This window comes from Oncorhynchus masou, chromosome 18 (genome assembly GCF_036934945.1).
Source record: "Oncorhynchus masou masou isolate Uvic2021 chromosome 18, UVic_Omas_1.1, whole genome shotgun sequence".
NCBI lineage: Eukaryota > Metazoa > Chordata > Actinopteri > Salmoniformes > Salmonidae > Oncorhynchus > Oncorhynchus masou.
Genome location: NC_088229.1, coordinates 74402794 through 74421320, shown reverse-complemented (window position 1 = coordinate 74421320; position 18527 = coordinate 74402794). Strand labels below are relative to the sequence as shown.

The window sequence follows — 18527 nt, the reverse complement described above, 5'->3', positions numbered from 1 at the left end:
CCCATCAGAAAGACAGATGAACCTGGGGTTCAGAAAGACCCTGGGGTTATCAGAAAGACAGATGAACCTGGGGTTAGAGCCCATCAGAAAGACAGATGAACCTGGGGTTAGAGCCCATCAGAAAGACAGACAAACCTGGGGTTAGAGCCCATCAGAAAGACAGATGAACCTGGGGTTAGAGCCCATCAGAAAGACAGATGAACCTGGGGTTAGAGCCCATCAGAAAGACAGATGAACCTGGGGTTAGAGCCCATCAGAAAGACAGATGAACCTGGGGTTAGAGCCCATCAGAAAGACAGATGAACATGGGGTTAGAGCCCATCAGAAAGACAGATGAACCTGGGGTTAGAGCCCATCAGAAAGACAGATGAACCTGGGGTTAGAGCCCATCAGAAAGACAGATGAACCTGGGGTTAGAGCCCATCAGAAAGACAGATGAACCTGGGGTTAGAGCCCATCAGAAAGACAGATGAACCTGGGGTTAGAGCCCATCAGAAAGACAGATGAACCTGGGGTTAGAGCCCATCAGAAAGACAGATGAACCTGGGGTTAGAGCCCATCAGAAAGACAGATGAACCTGGGGTTAGAGCCCATCAGAAAGACAGATGAACCTGGGGTTAGCCCATCAGAAAGACAGATGAACCTGGGGTTATCCCATCAGAAAGACAGATGAACCTGGGGTTAGAGCCCATCAGAAAGACAGACAAACCTGGGGTTAGAGCCCATCAGAAAGACAGATGAACCTGGGGTTAGAGCCCATCAGAAAGACAGATGAACCTGGGGTTAGAGCCCATCAGAAAGACAGATGAACCTGGGGTTAGAGCCCATCAGAAAGACAGATGAACCTGGGGTTAGAGCCCATCAGAAAGACAGATGAACCTGGGGTTAGAGCCCATCAGAAAGACAGATGAACCTGGGGTTAGAGCCCATCAGAAAGACAGATGAACCTGGGGTTAGAGCCCATCAGAAAGACAGATGAACCTGGGGTTAGAGCCCATCAGAAAGACAGATGAACCTGGGGTTAGAGCCCATCAGAAAGACAGATGAACCTGGGGTTAGAGCCCATCAGAAAGACAGATGAACCTGGGGTTAGAGCCCATCAGAACCCTGGGGTTAGAGCCCATCAGAAAGACAGATGAACCTGGGGTTAGAGCCCATCAGAAAGACAGACGAACCTGGGGTTAGAGCCCATCAGAAAGACAGATGAACCTGGGGTTAGAGCCCATCAGAAAGACAGATGAACCTGGGGTTAGAGCCCATCAGAAAGACAGATGAACCGAACCTGGGGTTAGTGCCCATCAGAAAGACAGATGAACCCGGGGTAAATGGTGCTGGTACAGTGTGGACAGCACCATTAGGTACTTTACCTCTTCAGCACCAGTGACAGAGTATGCGTGTCCCTTCACCAGTTTTAGAGCTGTCACTGCCTCTGTCTCATAGGAATTGGTGATCTAAAAAATAAACAATTGTGATGTTAGTATCTAAATCAATCAATCAATCAATTTAAATATCTAAGTCCAACCTACATCAATGGAACAGCCCAGTAGAGAGCCCAGGCCCAGAGCCTTCTCCATGATCTTGAAGAGGTGAGGAGGAGCTTTGTCCAACTGGTATATCTCCGCTATCCCTCCTGTGAAGTCCTCAAACCCCTCAATGGTGGAGCCACCTGACAGAGACTCATAGCATCCATTCACCCTGAGAGAGAGAATGTATTCAGACAATCCATTCACTCTGAGACAGGCAATGTATTCATAGCATCCATTCACCCTGAGAGAGACAGAGAGACAGACAATATATTCAGACAGATCCATTCACCCTGTGACAGAGACACACAGACAGACAATATATTCAGTGACACAGTGAGGTACAACAAGTATTGGGACAGTGACAAGTTTGTTGTTGTTTTGGCTCTGTACTCCAGCACTTTGGATTGGGAATTATACAGCGACTATGAATTTAAAGTACAGACTGTCAGCTTCAATTTGAAGGTATTTTCATCCATATCGGGTGAAATGTTTAGATATTACAGCATTACAACATCATTATTCACAATATATTTAACAAGGTAAATCAATTAAGAAATTCTAGTGCCCATCAGATTCTTATGTTCTTACTTTCAAATTCTTATTTTCAATGATGGCCTAGGAACAGTGGGTTAACTGCCTTGTTCAGTGAAACAGTGGGTCAACTGCCTTGTTCAGGGGAACAGTGGGTTAACTGCCTTGTTCAGGGAACAGTGGGTTAACTGCCTTGTTCAGGGGAACAGTGGGTTAACTGCCTTGTTAACTGGAACAGTGGGTTAACTGCCTTGTTAACTGAACAGTGGGTTAACTGCCTTGGTAACTGAACAGTGGGTTAACTGCCTTGTTAACTGGACAGTGGGTTAACTGCCTTGTTAACTTAACAGTGGGTTAACTGCCTTGTTAACTGAACAGTGGGTTAACTGCCTTGTTAACTGAACAGTGGGTTAACTGCCTTGTTCAGGGGGCAGAACGACAGATTTTTACCTTGTCAGCTCGGGGATTTGATCTTGTAACCTTTTGGATACTAGTCCAACGCATTAACCACTAGACTACCCTGCCACCCCTGGTGCTGTTTCTTAGCATAAACCATGTATGTACTATGGTGCTGTATCTTAGCATAAACCATGTATGTATTATGGTGCTGTATCTTAGCATAAACCATGTACTGTATGCATTATGGTGCTTTGTCTTAGCATAAACCATACTGTATGCATTATGGTGCTGTATCTTAGCATAAACCATGTATGTACTATGGTGCTGTGTCTTAGTATAAACCATGTATGTACTATGGTGCTGTATCTTAGCACAAACCATGTATGTATTATGGTGCTGTATCTTAGCATAAACCATGTATGTATTATGGTGCTGTATCATAAACCATGTATGTACTATGGTGCTGTGTCTTAGCATAAACCATGTATGTACTATGGTGCTGTATCTTAGCATAAACCATGTATGTATTATGGTGCTGTATCTTAGCATAAACCATGTATGTATTATGGTGCTGTATCTTAGCATAAACCATGTATGTACTATGGTGCTGTATCTTAGCATAAACCATGTATGCACTATGGTGCTGTATCTTACTTGGCGTAGGCCTTCTCCAGCAGGGCGCTCCAGAACTCAGAGCCCTCGGCTGAGTGAACAAACAGCAGCTTTCCATCTCTGGTGGGCAGCCGGTCGTCAATCACCACGTCCACCCACTCACCAAACTGCCAGAACTGAAGAGGACCACAACAGACAACATTCCATAGAGTGTCTCAACATGTCACAAAGAGAGTGAATCACATGGCAGAACATGGAGAAGCATACTGGACACTACAACCGTCTCTAAACCTAGAAACGATCTAACTTCCACCGGTGTAAAGTAGGCGTAAAACAAGTCCCCTATGACAGAAAATAAAGCGACAATTCACTAAGGATCTTGGAAAAACAGGTTGTCTTTCTCACACGAGCAATGACTGACATACTGTATGTGACTGTTTTATCTACCTTAGTTGAATTCAAGTTGCCCTGGATAAGAGTGTTTGCTCAATGAACAATATGTCAATGTCAATGAATGGAGAGTGTTGAGGATTGGGAAAAACTAGATGTTAAAACCTTTGACCCCTAACCCCTGACCCCTGACCCTGACCTGGAAGTGAAAGATGCCGGCGTAGCGGTCAGTGAAGCTCTGTTCAGGAGGAACGACTCTGGCCAGCACGCTCTCGTCCAGGGTCAGTGATGCAATAGCAGCCAGCAGCCAACAGTCCCCTGTAATACACACACACACACACACGCACACGCACGCACGCACACGCACACACGCACAGACGCACGCACGCACGCACGCACACACACACACACACACACACACACACACACACACACGACACACAGACACACACACACACACACACAGACACACACACACACACACACACAGACACACACACACACACACACAGACACACACACACACACACACACACACACACACACACACACACACGCACACACGCATATATATATTATATATATTATATATATATATATATTATAGGCGTAAAACAAGGCGTGTTTTGTTGTATGCGGTAATCTGGCAGAACCAGACGAATGTGTCTCTGAATATTGCATACAGTACTACAAGACTGGCACACGTATAATATATATATTTTATACGTGTGCCAGTCTTGTAGTACTGTATGCAATATTCAGAGACACACTCGTCTGGTTCTGCCAGATTACCGCATACAACAAACATCCTGTTTTGTCACAGTTACAAACCTGTGAACAGTGGAAACATCTCAGAGATATTGACAAGACAGGGGAGGGAACCCCACACAGGAGAGTAAATACAACAGTTGGTGTTATTTTCATAAAGTATGTGTTGGAAGTTTTAACACTCTGAGACTCGAAACGGACGCCACTTTGCAACGCAGCAGGTCTCATATTCAAAATAATATTATTGTGCATTCCTTCCTTTTTTTGTTTTCTTCACAATCATTGATCCAAAATATACGTTTACTGTGAAATATCACAAGAAAAATGATTTTTTTTTATTTCAAAACACTACATAACGATATCTTCTCAATTGAGTTGTTTTAACAACCAGTTTAAACCAATAGCAGAAAATACAAGAAACAGCTTTATAAATTGTAATTTGAATGCAATACGCTACATTACTGTCAATTACAGTATAATACCCTGTTTTCATATCAGGCAATACACTATTTTTACATCAGGCAAATGTAAATAGTTTGCTAATAGTTTTATACAGCTCTTTGAATGCGGTCTTAGTGCCAACATCGGTTTGTGGTGGTAAATAGACAGATACGAAATATAACGATGAAAACTCTCTTGGTAAATAGTGTGGTCTACAGCTTATCATGAGATACACTACCTCAGGCGAGAAAACCTCCAGACTTTCTTAATTTTAGATTTGGTGCACCAACTGTTATTGACCAATAGACACAGACCGTCAGCCCTCGTCTTACGGAAGGCAGCTTAAACCCAGCCAGCTTTATGTTATCCATGTTGTCGTTCAGCCATGACTCGGTGAAACATAAGATGTTACAGTTTTTTAATGTCCAGTTGGTAGGACAGTCTTGAACGGAACTCATACAGTTTATAATGTCCAGTTGGTAGGATAGTCTTGAACGGAACTCATACAGTTTATAATGTCCAGTTGGTAGGATAGTCTTGAACGGAACTCATACAGTTTATTCTCAAATGCACATTGGCCAAAAGGACGGATGGTAGGGCGACCACGCACTCTCCAACGAATTCTCACAAGGCACCCTGACCTGAGTCCTCTGTAACTTCTTCTCTTCATGTGAATGATGGGGATTTGGGCCTGGTCGGGTATCTTGAGTAAATCCTGGCCAAAAGAAAAAATCTTTGTCCAGTCTGAGGTGAGTAAACGCGCTCTGATATCCAGAAGCTCTTTTCGGACATAAGAGACGGTGGCAGAATCACTATGTACAAAATAAGTTACAAACAACGCAAAAAAACTAAACACTGAATAGCACAATTGTTAGGAGCCCATAAAATGGTAGCCATCTCCTCCAGCACCATTCAAATGAGATGTTTATCATAACGTGAATGTTGGGGATTTGGCCAGGGTTGTTCCTTTTGGTCAGGATGCCCCCATTGTGCTTTTTGTCCCTAGTTTTCCCTTGATCCCCATTATTATTTGCACCTGTGTCTCGTTTAAGATTGTAAAACCTTTGTTTCCAGTTCTGTGCTCTGTGTTTGTAAACCCTGCCCTAGTGTTCTGAAGCTCTTTTCGGACATTCTTGTGGTATTCTGTTTTTTGTTTATTTTTTGGCAGTTTCTTTTGAGGTCTTTTTGTGTTTTACCTACAACCTTTTGGATTTGCCATTTTTTGTATTTTATGATTTTTTTCTTTATTAAATACACCGTCTTAATACTGCTGTGTCTGCCTCATCTTCTGGTTCTGCTGTCTATTCCTGGCTCAGTTGGTTAAATGAGATGTTTATCATAATGACCCAGAGCATTGTGAAAAGCAATTCCTTTATATGTATTTCAATGTGAAACATGTATTTCTAAATGAAACACTGATGAATTTTTGTGGAAAAGTGACTGTGTGATTTTGTGTGTCAATTGAAAATTAGCTGTTTTTGATCATCTGTTTTGAGTTTTGTACTACGAAAATGTAATTGTGAAAATTGCACCACATTCTTGTGAAAATAAAACGATTGAAAACAAAACTGTAATACATCACAGAACAAATATATGCCCTACGTTTAATACATCTATAGACAAAGATTATACTCTTCTGCAATATATCTGTAGACAAACATATGTTGTGGTCTCCTTCACTGTCTGTTGGTGGACACGAAGCCAGAATTAGTGGGAGGAGGATCTTGGGATTAACAGTATTTACAGCAACACCCCTTCTCTTTGTGAAATATGCTTACCCAGATCTCCTTGGCAGATATCCGTCCTGGTGGCTCCATCATCAATGAATCTGGGGTTTGAGCACAACTCCTACAGCATGTGAGAGACAGAAGAATTCCTTTGTTTACACAGTAATTAATTTGATGATTTTATTCATTCATATTAAGTGAGCACTGTACATGATTGAGGAGCATTGTCGTATGATAAGCTTCTCGACAAATCCTACAGCATGAGCGAGAGCAGACAGAGGAATCTATTTGTTAAACCAGCTGCATTAGGATTGTGAGTTTACTTGACATTTGGGCATAAACTGTAGTTGAACCAACATACATTTTCAAGCTCAACTGTATGTTCAATCAATTTAGAATTTTAGTGTGAACGTACAATTCAACTTGAGAATTTATGCTACCTTATTTGCATATTTCCCCAGTGTGAAATTAAACTTTTTATGAATAATATTTATTTTTTAAAGTGTCCTTTATTTAACCAGGGTGAGTTGACTGAGAATGCATTCTCATTTACAGCATCTGGAGCAAGTTAGAAGACATGGGTCTAGTTCAAATATATAGTTCACATTCAAATATATAAGCCAGCAAAAAAACACAAACACCCCCCTCCCCCAAAAACACAAACACCCCCTCCCCCAAAAAACACAAGATCAATAATAGAATCATAAAAAAATTAACAAATTTTTCCTTAAGAAGGTCCTCACATAGCCGTCTGGACTGCTTCATAGACCATTCCACAAGCCATGTGAAAAATAGCTCAAGGCAGATTTACCTCGAAGGGATCTCTGGAAGGGATCTCTAGAATGAGTAATTCCTGAGATCGTATCTGATAGCTTGTATTTCTGAAGGTTAACAGAGAAGTGAGATGTGGTCGGTAGTTTATGCAATAGGGCTTTTATAATTGTGGAACACTGATACAGAGCGTAGTGACACTGTGATAAACTGCACCCAGAGACTTCAATACAGCAGCAGACGCATTCAGAGAGACGATATCGTCATCGTCGAAGACCGCAATGAATGTCGAACTGAATTATTTGTTTTCTACTATTTAACTAAAGGCAGGACCTATTCCTATAAAAAAAAACACATTTTAATTCTTAACTAACTCATCAACATGGTTTTGATGGAAAGTCTATCATCGATCCAGATGCATAGAAATGATCAAATCTGGGACACGATCAATAAGGGTCCCATCCAATGTAAGTATGCATAAATCATCAGATACATTCTTATGAGATTTACAAAATAACATATACTTGTTTTTACCTTGATTAAGTACTAATTTAAGCTCAACAAAGGCTTTCTGCAAGGCGAAAAAAGGCAGATTGAATCATTGAAGCTTCGAAATTGCCTGCTCAGCCATGGGGGCAATAACACAACGATGACCTCTGTATACAGACAATACAAAAGGTCTTTCTTTGAGGGCCTAGTTACACCCTGGTTTGTCACCCTAACACAGTGGTCTGAAACTCCTGGTTTACAGGCCACATAAAGCCTACTAGTTACATTATTCTGGCTTGCAAAGTGATGTGTAATTCCTATTAGAATACAGCCAGAGTTAGAATAGCCAACAACTGGAACTTTTATCTATTTTAGTTTATTCTTCAAGGTACTTTTTAACAAACTTGTAATCAACATGCATTGAGAATGACTGCCATGGGGGAAAGTGATTATTTAGGCTACCTAAATCATATAAACTGGACCAGTCACCTTAGCAACGGGCGGAAAAATTGGATTAATTTAGAAACAAATGGCTGGATTAATCAGCCAATCAGTGTACATGGTGTTGAAACAAATCATTAATGAAAATCAACATGCAATAGAGCATGCTGGGAAATATGATAATAATGGGTGTGGTTTGATTGGTTTTGTACATTTGTATCTTTACTCAACAAGCTTCTTCAAATTCAGTTTATTGATTCAATGTACAATCGTAAGGTTGAGTTTAGTCAACATTTGGGCATATAGCTGAACCATCGTACGGTGTTGCCTTCCAAAGGCAAACATGAATTTGTAAATTGACTCAACAGGCTTTAAACAAACGTTAGCTCAAATTCTTGAAGTCCACTCAACTCACAGAATGATGCTGATTAAGAAATGGGTTAAATTGGCTTTTTCAGAGTGCGGCAGGCTGATAAAACTCTGGTCTAGTCAGCTGAGTAAACAATGAGTTGACAAAATCCCCTTTTGATCTAATCTATTAGATTCTATTTTTCCTTGTTTATCAAAAGTGTTGAAAAAAAACTTGTCAATAATCAACTGACTGGCTTTCTTGACATCTGTAATATTCTCTCTGGTGTGCAATCTGGTTTCCGCTCAGGTTATGGACGTGTCACTGCAACCTTAAAGGTCCTCAATGATGTCACCATTGCCCTTGATTCTAAGCAATGTTGTGCTGCTATTTTTATTGACTTGGCTAAAGCATTTGATACGGTAGACCCTTCCATTCTTGTGGGCAGGCTAAGGAGTATTGGTGTCTCTGAGGGGTCTTTGGCCTGGTTTGCTAACTACCTCTCTCAGGCACTAGGAAGCGCTCTCATCCATTTATATGCAAATGAAGTAGTCTTATACTCAGCTGGCCCCTCCCAGGATTTTGTGTTAATTGCTCTATAACAAAGCTTTTTAGTGTCCAACAAGCTATTTCTCTGGCCTAAACCATGTTCTAAAAACCTCCAAAACAAAGGTCATGTGGTTTGGTAAGAAGAATGCCCCTCTCCCCACCGGTGTGATTACTACCTCTGAGGGTTTAGAGCTTGAGGTAGTCCCCTCATACAGATACTTGGGAGTATGGCTAGACGGTACACTGTCCTTCTCTCAGCACATATCAAAGCTCCAGGCTAAAGTTAAATCTAGACTTGGTTTCCTCTATCGTAATCGCTCCTCTTTCACCCCAGCTGCCAAACTAACCCTGATTCAGATGACTATCCTACCCATGTTAGATTATAGAGATGTAATTTATAGATCGGCAGGTAAGGGTGCTCTCGAGCGGCTAGATGTTTACCATTCGGCCATCAGATTTGCCATGTTGTTGTCATGTTGTGTTGCTACCATGCTGTGTTGTCATGTGTTGCTACCATGTTGTGCTGCTACCATGCTGTGTTGTCATGTTGTGTTGCGACCATGCTGTGTTGTCATGTTGGGCTGCTACCATGCTGTGTTGTCATGTTGTGCTGCGACCATGCTGTGTTGTCATGTTGTGTTGCGACCATGCTGTGTTGTCATGTTGTGCTGCTACCATGCTGTGTTGTCATGTTGTGCTGCTACCATGCTGTGTTGTCATGTTGTGTTGCGACCATGCTGTGTTGTCATGTTGTGTTGCGACCATGCTGTGTTGTCATGTTGTGTTGCGACCATGCTGTGTTGTCATGTTGTGCTGCTACCATGCTGTGTTGTCATGTTGTGTTGCGACCATGCTGTGTTGTCATGTTGTGCTGCTACCATGCTGTGTTGTCATGTTGTGTTGCGACCATGCTGTGTTGTCATGTTGTGTTGCGACCATGCTGTGTTGTCATGTTGTGCTGCTACCATGCTGTGTTGTCATGTTGTGTTGCGACCATGCTGTGTTGTCATGTTGTGCTGCTACCATGCTGTGTTGTCATGTTGTGCTGCTACCATGCTGTGTTGTCATGTTGTGCTGCTACCATGCTGTGTTGTCATGTTGTGCTGCTACCATGCTGTGTTGTCATGTTGTGCTGCTACCATGCTGTGTTGTCATGTTGTGTTGCTATTTATTTTTTTATCCCCTTTTGGTAGGTTTGTCATTGAAATACGAATTTGTTCTGAACTGACTTGCCTAGATAAATAAAGGTAAAACATTTATTTATTTATTATAATGATAATAATCTTTAGACTCAGAGGAGAGGCTATGTTGTGGTCTTTGTGTGTGTCATTTGAAATCCTAACCCTAAAACACAATCAAAATGAGATCAGTCAAACAGAAAGTAGAACAAGTGTCAACAAACGGACCAGCGCCCACCACCCATGTCTCTAAAGCTCTGGTTACCATTATAATAAGTTGTGTAGTGTTTCCATTGTTCTACACCTGGGCAGTTATATCCCCAGGACAGCATTCAGTGTGAATTTCATTTCCTGCACCAAGGTGCCTTTTAAAAGGTGACTGTGCTTGTGTATTGTAACTGACAAAGATCTTTGGGTTGACATGATGTCAGCACTGTACAACAGCAATAACCACCTCGTTTTCCTCTGGGACAGTACTTCCTGACACACTCTTAGGAAAGAAATATGATTCCTTCAAGAACCATTTTCATCTGAAGAAACCTTTTTTTTGGAAACAGGGTTCTGAAATAGTTATTTGTAAAAGGCAAAGAGTTCCAGCTTGAAGCCATCCTCATTTTTAAAACATTTTTAAAGAAAGGGTTCTGTGTGATTGTTTAGAACCCTTTATAGAACCCTTTATAGAATCCTTTATAGAACCCTTTATAGAACCCTTTATAGAACCCTTTATAGAACCCTTTATAGAACCCTTTTGATTCTGAAAAAGAATTGTTCATTGTACTAGTTTTCATTCTTTGAAATAGTGCCTCTTACCATGAAGTGTTTTACTTTAGTATTTAAACATTAACATCGAGAGATTGAGTAATATGATCCATTTATTTTAAATAAATATTTTAAACAGTACCGATCTGGGGGATAATTGTACAGTACATCGATGTGTCTGGTATTCCCTTAATCATTTGACATATACAGTACTGACAATTTCTATTTTTTGCCATGATTTCTGTCTTTCAAAGTAGTATTTTCTGTGATTTTATTGAGCAGAGAGTAGGAGAATAGAAGGGAGTATGAACCAGCAGTGTGTTGTATACGGTACACAGCAAATTGGCCAGTTTAACAAAGCATTGGTTTTTCAGTGTAATATTTTTTGTGATAATTCAGGAGATAAATCAACTTAACTTTTTAATTAACGTAACATTCAATGGTGTACAATAACCTTAGTGTTGTTTTTTGTGTTGTTGTTAATAACCAGAGTTGAGTCGGACTGTGTAATTTTTACTCTGTGTTGAGTCAAGCACTCAAAACCACGCCCAACATTATCATGTTTCCCAGCATGCTCTATTGCAGATCGATTTTCAGAATTGTTTCAATATTTACGTTTGTACATTGATTGGTTGATTAACCTCATGCTACACAAAGATAAATAGCATACCTTTTCGCACAGCAATCTTCACTAAGCCAGCCGTCAATCTGAATGCAGGTTGCAAGTGATTAAAAGTTCCAATTGTTGAATATCCTCGATCTAGAGAGATTCCAATAGGACCTACACATCACTTTGCAAGCCAACGTGATGTGATTTACAAGCCTGATGTGTAAAACCAGGAGTTTCCTAACACCACTTTGTTAGGGTATAACTAGACCATAATATATTGTTATGAAGCATTACATTTTAAAGGCTAATTTGGCTGGTGGAACCATTCATAAAGGGTTCTAGGAAGAACCCTTTAAAGTTAAAGAGTTCTTGGTCAAACCATTCTGCCTTGAACCCTTCATAAAAGATTCTAGGTACATGGGGTTCTATGAAGAACCCTACTTAGAGAGTTCTAGCACCTTAAATGGTTCTGCTATTAGGAAAACCATATCTGGTTCTACTCAGCAACTTTTGTAGTGACAAGCTTAAATCTCCAATGAATTGTAATCTTGACACTGAGTATAATTTACATTATATATATAAATATATATATTAACACACTGATAAACTGATTCATCTCACAATAACAATACATTTTTTCCCTGCTTCAAATTAAACCAGACAAAGACCCTGGTAGTCAGTGACAGACATCTGGTCGTTGTACATCTAGATTCTAGACGGTATATGGAATTAAAAAGTGCTCTCTTACCGTGGGTCTCTTCCACATCAGCCCCTTGGTCTTGGATGAGTACTTCCCCAGCTCTTTGTACCCTAGAGACTTGCTCTCTGCTGGGAAGGAGGGGTCCTGGAACAGCTTCCCGGACTCCAGACAGCCCTGAAGCAACGTTTCATAGTCCTGCTGGAGGAACTTAACCGCCTGCTGGTTGGTTCCAACACCGTTTTCCCTCTCCTGCTGACGGGCCAGCCGACCTGCCATAGACGTCATCCTGGAGCCTAGGAGTGGGGAGAACAGTGAGTCCAAAGACACTAAAGTTAGAGGTTGTAGTTTGTTATCGCTGCCTGGATGAAAACCGACCTGGAGTTGTTGTTGTGTGTGGCTGGGTCCAACACAGTCAGAACAGACGTTGGGTGTTGCTGTGGAGACCGGTGAGATCCTTGGTTGTTATCCTGACTCTTGACTCCCGGGAACAGTCAGCTGGGCTGTAAGGACTGAGTTAGAGGTTAGGTTGCTGTGTTGAATCCCTGGATGCACTCCTAGTTACTGTAATTGTTGTTGTTGTGTGTCCAGGCTCCTGGGGACAGTGTTGCTGAAGAGACGGTGGAGTCTAGCGTCTGGAGACTGAAGATGTGATTAATGTGTGTGTGTGTGTGGGGGGGGGGGGATGCAGCAGACTGGAGTCGTTTTGTGATGAAGAAGTTTTAGTGTCCTATGGAATGATTACAATCTCACACACAAACACAAATACCTCTGGTTCTCTGTCCTTCTCCTTTATACTAAACCAGCTAACAGAAAGGCAGGAGGCAGAAGTCCCGAGCTAGGGGAGGAGCCTGATGGATAGGAGGACAGGTGTGCTGATGGAAATGAAGCAGACAAGACAACAGCATCAGGCCACATCAAACAACAGAGCTACCTGGCGGCCACCCACCTGACTCTGGCCCTAACCTCAGCAGAAATACACACACACAGAGAGAGAGAGAGAGAGAGAGAGAGAGAGAGAGAGAGAACAAAACAGTAACCACACCTACAGCCCAAGTAACCTGATCCTTCCTCCAGCTAATGATCTAATGTCACGAGAATGGATGGGGGTGTGTGTGTGTCTGTGTCTGTGTGTGTGTGTGTGTGTGTGTGTGTGTGTGTGTGTGTGTGTGTGTGTGTGTGTGTGTGTGTGTGTGTGTGTGTGTGTGTGTGTGTGTGTGTGTGTGTGTGTGTGTGTGTGTGTGTGTGTGTGTGTGTGTGTGTGTGTGTGTGTGTGTGTGTGTGTGTGTGTGTGTGTGTGTGTGTGTGTGTGTGTGTGTGTGTGTGTGGTGAGGAGAGAGAAGGTTCATGGACGAAGGGGCAGTGGTGTACCTGGTCTAGTTTTGCAAGTTAAAAATGACTGATATGGGTTGGGTCTAATTTCCTCTTTCCCCATGGATGGACACACACACACACACACACACACACACACACACACACACACACACACACACACACACACACACACACACACACACACACACACACACACACTATACACACACACACATACACACACCTTGATTTCTGTAGGACTTCCCTGTTTACAGTAAAAAAATATATATATATACTTCTCAAACAAGAATCCTGGTTACTGTAGTTGTTGTTGTTGCTGTTCTTATTCTTGTTGTTTTTGTACTTGTTGTTGTACTTGCTGTGGTTGTTTTTGTTGTAGTTGTTCTTGCTGTTGTTGTTGTTGTTGTTGCTGTTGTTGCTGTTGTTCTTGTTGTTGTTTTTCTTGCTGTTGTTGTTGCTGTTGCTGTTGTTCTTGTTGTTGTTTTTCTTGCTGTTGTTGTTGTTGTTGTTGTTGCTGTTGTTGCTGTTGTTCTTGCTGTTGTTGTTGTGTTGCTGTTGTTGTAGTTGTTGCTGTTGTTCTTGTTGTTGTTTTTCTTGCTGTTGTTGTTGTTGTTGCTGTTGTAGTAGTGGTTGTAGATGTTGTAGTTGTGTTGCTGTTGTTGTAGTTGTTGTTGTAGTTGTACTTGTTGTTGTTCTTGCTGTTGTTCTTGCTGTTGTTGTTGTTGTACTTGCTGTTGTTGTAGTTGTAGTTGTTGTAGTTGTTCTTGCTGTTGTTGTTATTGTTGTTGTTGTAGTAGTTGTTCTTGCTGTTGTTGTAGTTGTTCTTGTTGTTGTAGTTGTTCTTGCTGTTGTTGTAGTTATAGTTGTTGTAGTTGTTGTTGTAGTTGTTGTAGTTGTTCTTGCTGTTGTTGTAGTTATAGCTGTTGTAGTTGTTGTTGTTGATGTTGTCGTTGTTGCTGTTGTTATTGTTGTTGTTGTTGTGCTCCTGGGAACAGTCAGTGGAACTGTAGACTGTAGAAACACAATGTCAACTTTCACTGCTATGCGGGCAACACACAGTTGTACATTTCGATGAAACATGGTGAAACCCCCAAATTGCCTACCCTGGAAGCCTGTGTTTCAGACATAAGGAAGTGGATGATGGCAAATGTTTAACTTTTAAACTCGGACAAAACAGAGATGCTAGTTCAAGGTCCCAAGAAACCTGCTGTTGAATCTGACCATTTCTTTATCTTTTATTTAACCAGGCAAGTCAGTTAATAACAAATTCTTATTTTCAATGACGGCCTAGGAACAGTGGGTTAAGCGCCTTGTTCAGGGGCAGAACAACAGATTTTTACCTTGTCAGCTCAGGGATTCGATCTAGCAACCTTTCAGTTACTGACCCAACGCTCTAACCACTATGCTATTTGATGGTTGTACAGTCGTCTCAAATAAAACTGTGAACGACCTCTGATCTCTGGACCCCGATCTCTCTTTTGATGAACATATCAAAAACGTTTCAAGAGCAGCCTTTTTCCATCTTCGTACCATTTGCAAAAAAATATATAAAACTTATCAGGAAAACTAATCCATGGATTTGTCACTTGTAGATTAGACGACTGAAATGCTCTACTCTCCAGCTACCCGGACAAGGCACTAAATACACTTCAGTTAGTGTTAAATACAGCTAATAGAACTCCAGTGCTAGCCTTCGGTGCTAGCCTTCGGTGCTAGCCTTCGGTGTTAGCCTTCGGTGCTAGCCTTCGGTGCTAGCCTTCGGTGCTAGCATTCGGTGCTAGCCTTCGGTGCTAGCCTTCGGTGTTAGCCTTCGGTGTTAGCCTTCGGTGCTAGCCTTCAGTGCTAGCCTTCAGTGTTAGCCTTCAGTGTTAGCCTTCAGTGCTAGCATTCAGTGTTAGCCTTCAGTGCTAGCCTTCAGTGTTAGCCTTCAGTGTTAGCCTTCAGTGTTAGCCTTCAGTGCTAGCCTTCAGTGTTAGCCTTCAGTGCTAGCCTTCAGTGCTAGCCTTCAGTGCTAGCCTCCAGTGCTAGCCTTCAGTGCTAGCCTCCAGTGCTAGCCTCCAGTGCTAGCCTTCAGTGCTAGCCTCCAGTGCTAGCCTTCTTGTTAAGGCTAGCATGGAGTTGATCCCCCTCCCTTTGCTGTTATAACAGCCTCTCTTCTGGGAAGGTTTTCCACTAGATGTTGGAACATTGCTGCGGGGGTCTTGCTTCCATTCAGCCACAAGAGCATTGTTGACGTCGGACACTGATTTTGGGCGATTAGGCCCTGGCTCGCAGTCAGCGTTCCTATTCATCCCAAAGGTGTTCGATAGGGTTGAGGTCAGGGCTATGTGCAGGCCAGTCAAGTTCTTCGACACACATATCTCGACAAAAAAATTCTGTATGGACCTCGCTTTGTGCATTGGGGGGCAACAGGAAAGGGCTTTCCCCAAACTGTTGGCACAAAGTTAGAAGCACAGAATCGTCTAGAATGTTATTGTATGCTGTAGCGTTAAGATTTCCCTTCTATTGGAACCAAAGGGCCCGAACAATGAAAAACAGTCCCAGAGCATTACATGTTCTTCCTCCACCACAATGTACAGTTGTCACTGTGGATTGGGACAGGTAGCGTTCTCCTGGCATCTGCCAAACCCAGTCTTAGCCGTCGGACTGCCAGATGGTGAAGCGTGATTCATCTCTCCAGAGAGAGTGTTTCCACTGCTCCAGAGTCCAATGGCCGTGACCTTCACACCACTCCAGCCGATGCTTGGCATTACGTATGGTGATCTTAGGCTTGTGTGCGGCTGCTCGACCATGGAAACCCATTTCATTAAGCTCCCGGTGAACAGTTCTTGTGCTGACGTTGCATCCAGAGACAGTTTGGAACTCGGTAGTGAATGTTGTTGTAACCGAGGACAGCACTTGGCGGTCCTGTTCTGAGGTTGAGGTCAGGGCTCTGTGCAGACCAGTCAAGTTCTTCCACACCGGTGTCGACAAGCACTTGGCGGTCCTGTTCTGAGAGCTTGTGTGGCCTACCACTTTCCGGCCGTTGCATCCAGAGGCAGTTTGGAACTCGGTAGTGAGTGTTGTAACCGGGGACAGATGATTAGCACTCAACGGTTGCGTTATGTGAGCTAATGTGGCCTACCTTCGCGGCTGAGTCATTGTTGCTCCTGGACGTTTCCACTTCATAACAACAGCACTTACAGTTGACCGGGGCAGCTCTAGCAGGGCAGACATTTTAACAAACTGACTTGTTGGAAAGGTGGCATCCTATGACTGTGCCACGTTGAAAGTCACTGAGCTCTTCAGTAAGGCCATTCTACTGCCAATGTTTGTCTATGGAGATTGTATGGCTGTGTGCTCGATTTTATACACCTGTCAGCAGCGGGTGTGGCTGAAATAGCCGAATCCACTAATTTGAAGGGGTGTCCACATACTTTTGTATATTTAGTGTACCTGCTGTTACCTACCTGGCTCTGGCTATAACCTCAACAAAAATACACACGAACACACACACACCTAAAGCCCAGGTAACATGAACCTTCCTCTGTCTAATGTCACGAGAATGGACGGGGGATGGTAGTTTGTGTGTGTGTGTGTGTGTGTGTGTGTGTGCGTGCGTGCGTGCGTGTGTGTGTGTGTGTGTATGTTTGTGTATGTGCATGTGCATGCGTGTGTGTTTGAGAAGGGGGAGTTTCCTCTATTTTAGGACAAAGGGGCAGGTGTACCTGGCCTGGAGCTTGTTGTCCACCACAATGAAACTGGGGAGGGGACTATGGATCTGCCTGTACGTTGGTGCGTGGCTCCGGGCATACGTCCGTCAAACATGATATCTCAGACACCACTGGCACACATTTTTGACGAAACTTGGTTGAATGACGCAGCTTACCAAAGACATCCGTCATTGAGAAAATGACACTGATTGGCCAGACGGTGGCGCTATGACAAGCGATAGAAAATGCTAACTTTTTAAGGTCACGCCCCTCACCCTGTTTGATCGAGAGTCATGGAACTTGGCACATAGGTCCTTCTCCTCACAAAGAATTCATTTACCTCAAGGTCTGCCATGACGGATTTTCCGCCATTTTTAATTTTGTGACAAATACTTAATTAACATGCTAGTTAGTCCTCTGGCGCCAAATGACCGATCTGCACCAAATGACGAGATGAGGAATCCATGGACAATAGTCTCTCAGCACAATATTTTTTCCAGACTAGTACCCAAAACAACATGGTCCTTATTGACCAATGAACATTCACGTGGTTGTGGTCTAGAACATAAACGCATATAATTCCGTCATGGATATTTGTATTGAAACAAAACACTGTTAGGACTCAACGTTTATATTGACCAAACGGTGGCACTATAGCGGATACATGTTGCTGTCACTAATTGGCTTAAGGAGGGGCAATTAGTTTACTGTTGCCTTGTTTTGCAAGAGAAATATGGTAAGTTATTTACCTACCGTCCCTACACTCTAACCACTAGGCTACCTACCGTCCCTACACTCTAACCACTAGGCTACCTGCCGTCCCTACACTCTAACCACTAGGCTACCTACCGTCCCTACACTCTAACCACTAGGCTACCTGCCGCCCCTACACTCTAATCACTAGGCTACCTGCCGTCCCTACACTCTAACCACTAGGCTACCTACCGTCCCTACACTCTAACCACTAGGCTACCTGCCGTCCCTACACTCTAACCACTAGGCTACCTGCCATCCCTACACTCTAACCACTAGGCTACCTACCGTCCCTACACTCTAACCACTAGGCTACCTGCCGCCACTACACTCTAACCACTAGGCTACATGCCGCCCCTACACTCTACCCACTAGGCTACCTGCCGTCCCTACACTCTAACCACTAGGCTACCTGCCTTCCCTACACTCTAACCACTAGGCTACCTGCCGTCCCTACACTCTAACCACTAGGCTACCTGCCGCCCCTACATTCTAACCACTAGGCTACCT

The 18527-nt window shown here is 42.9% G+C and overlaps 1 protein-coding gene across 1 annotated transcript in view; it reads right to left on the bottom strand.

The window, feature by feature from the left end:
* LOC135505264 (calpain-2 catalytic subunit-like) overlaps positions 1–13212 on the bottom strand; it is a 39664-nt gene extending 26452 nt beyond the window's left edge. The window contains exons 1-7 of the mRNA XM_064924474.1: positions 12616–13212; positions 12289–12533; positions 6446–6515; positions 3658–3776; positions 3111–3244; positions 1527–1695; positions 1368–1451 (exon numbers count right to left, since the gene is read on the bottom strand). Coding sequence (XP_064780546.1) covers positions 1368–1451; positions 1527–1695; positions 3111–3244; positions 3658–3776; positions 6446–6515; positions 12289–12525 — 813 coding nt within the window. The 5' untranslated portion in view covers positions 12526–12533; positions 12616–13212. The remainder of the gene's footprint in view (positions 1–1367; positions 1452–1526; positions 1696–3110; positions 3245–3657; positions 3777–6445; positions 6516–12288; positions 12534–12615) is intronic.
* Positions 13213–18527: the final 5315 nt, after the last annotated feature.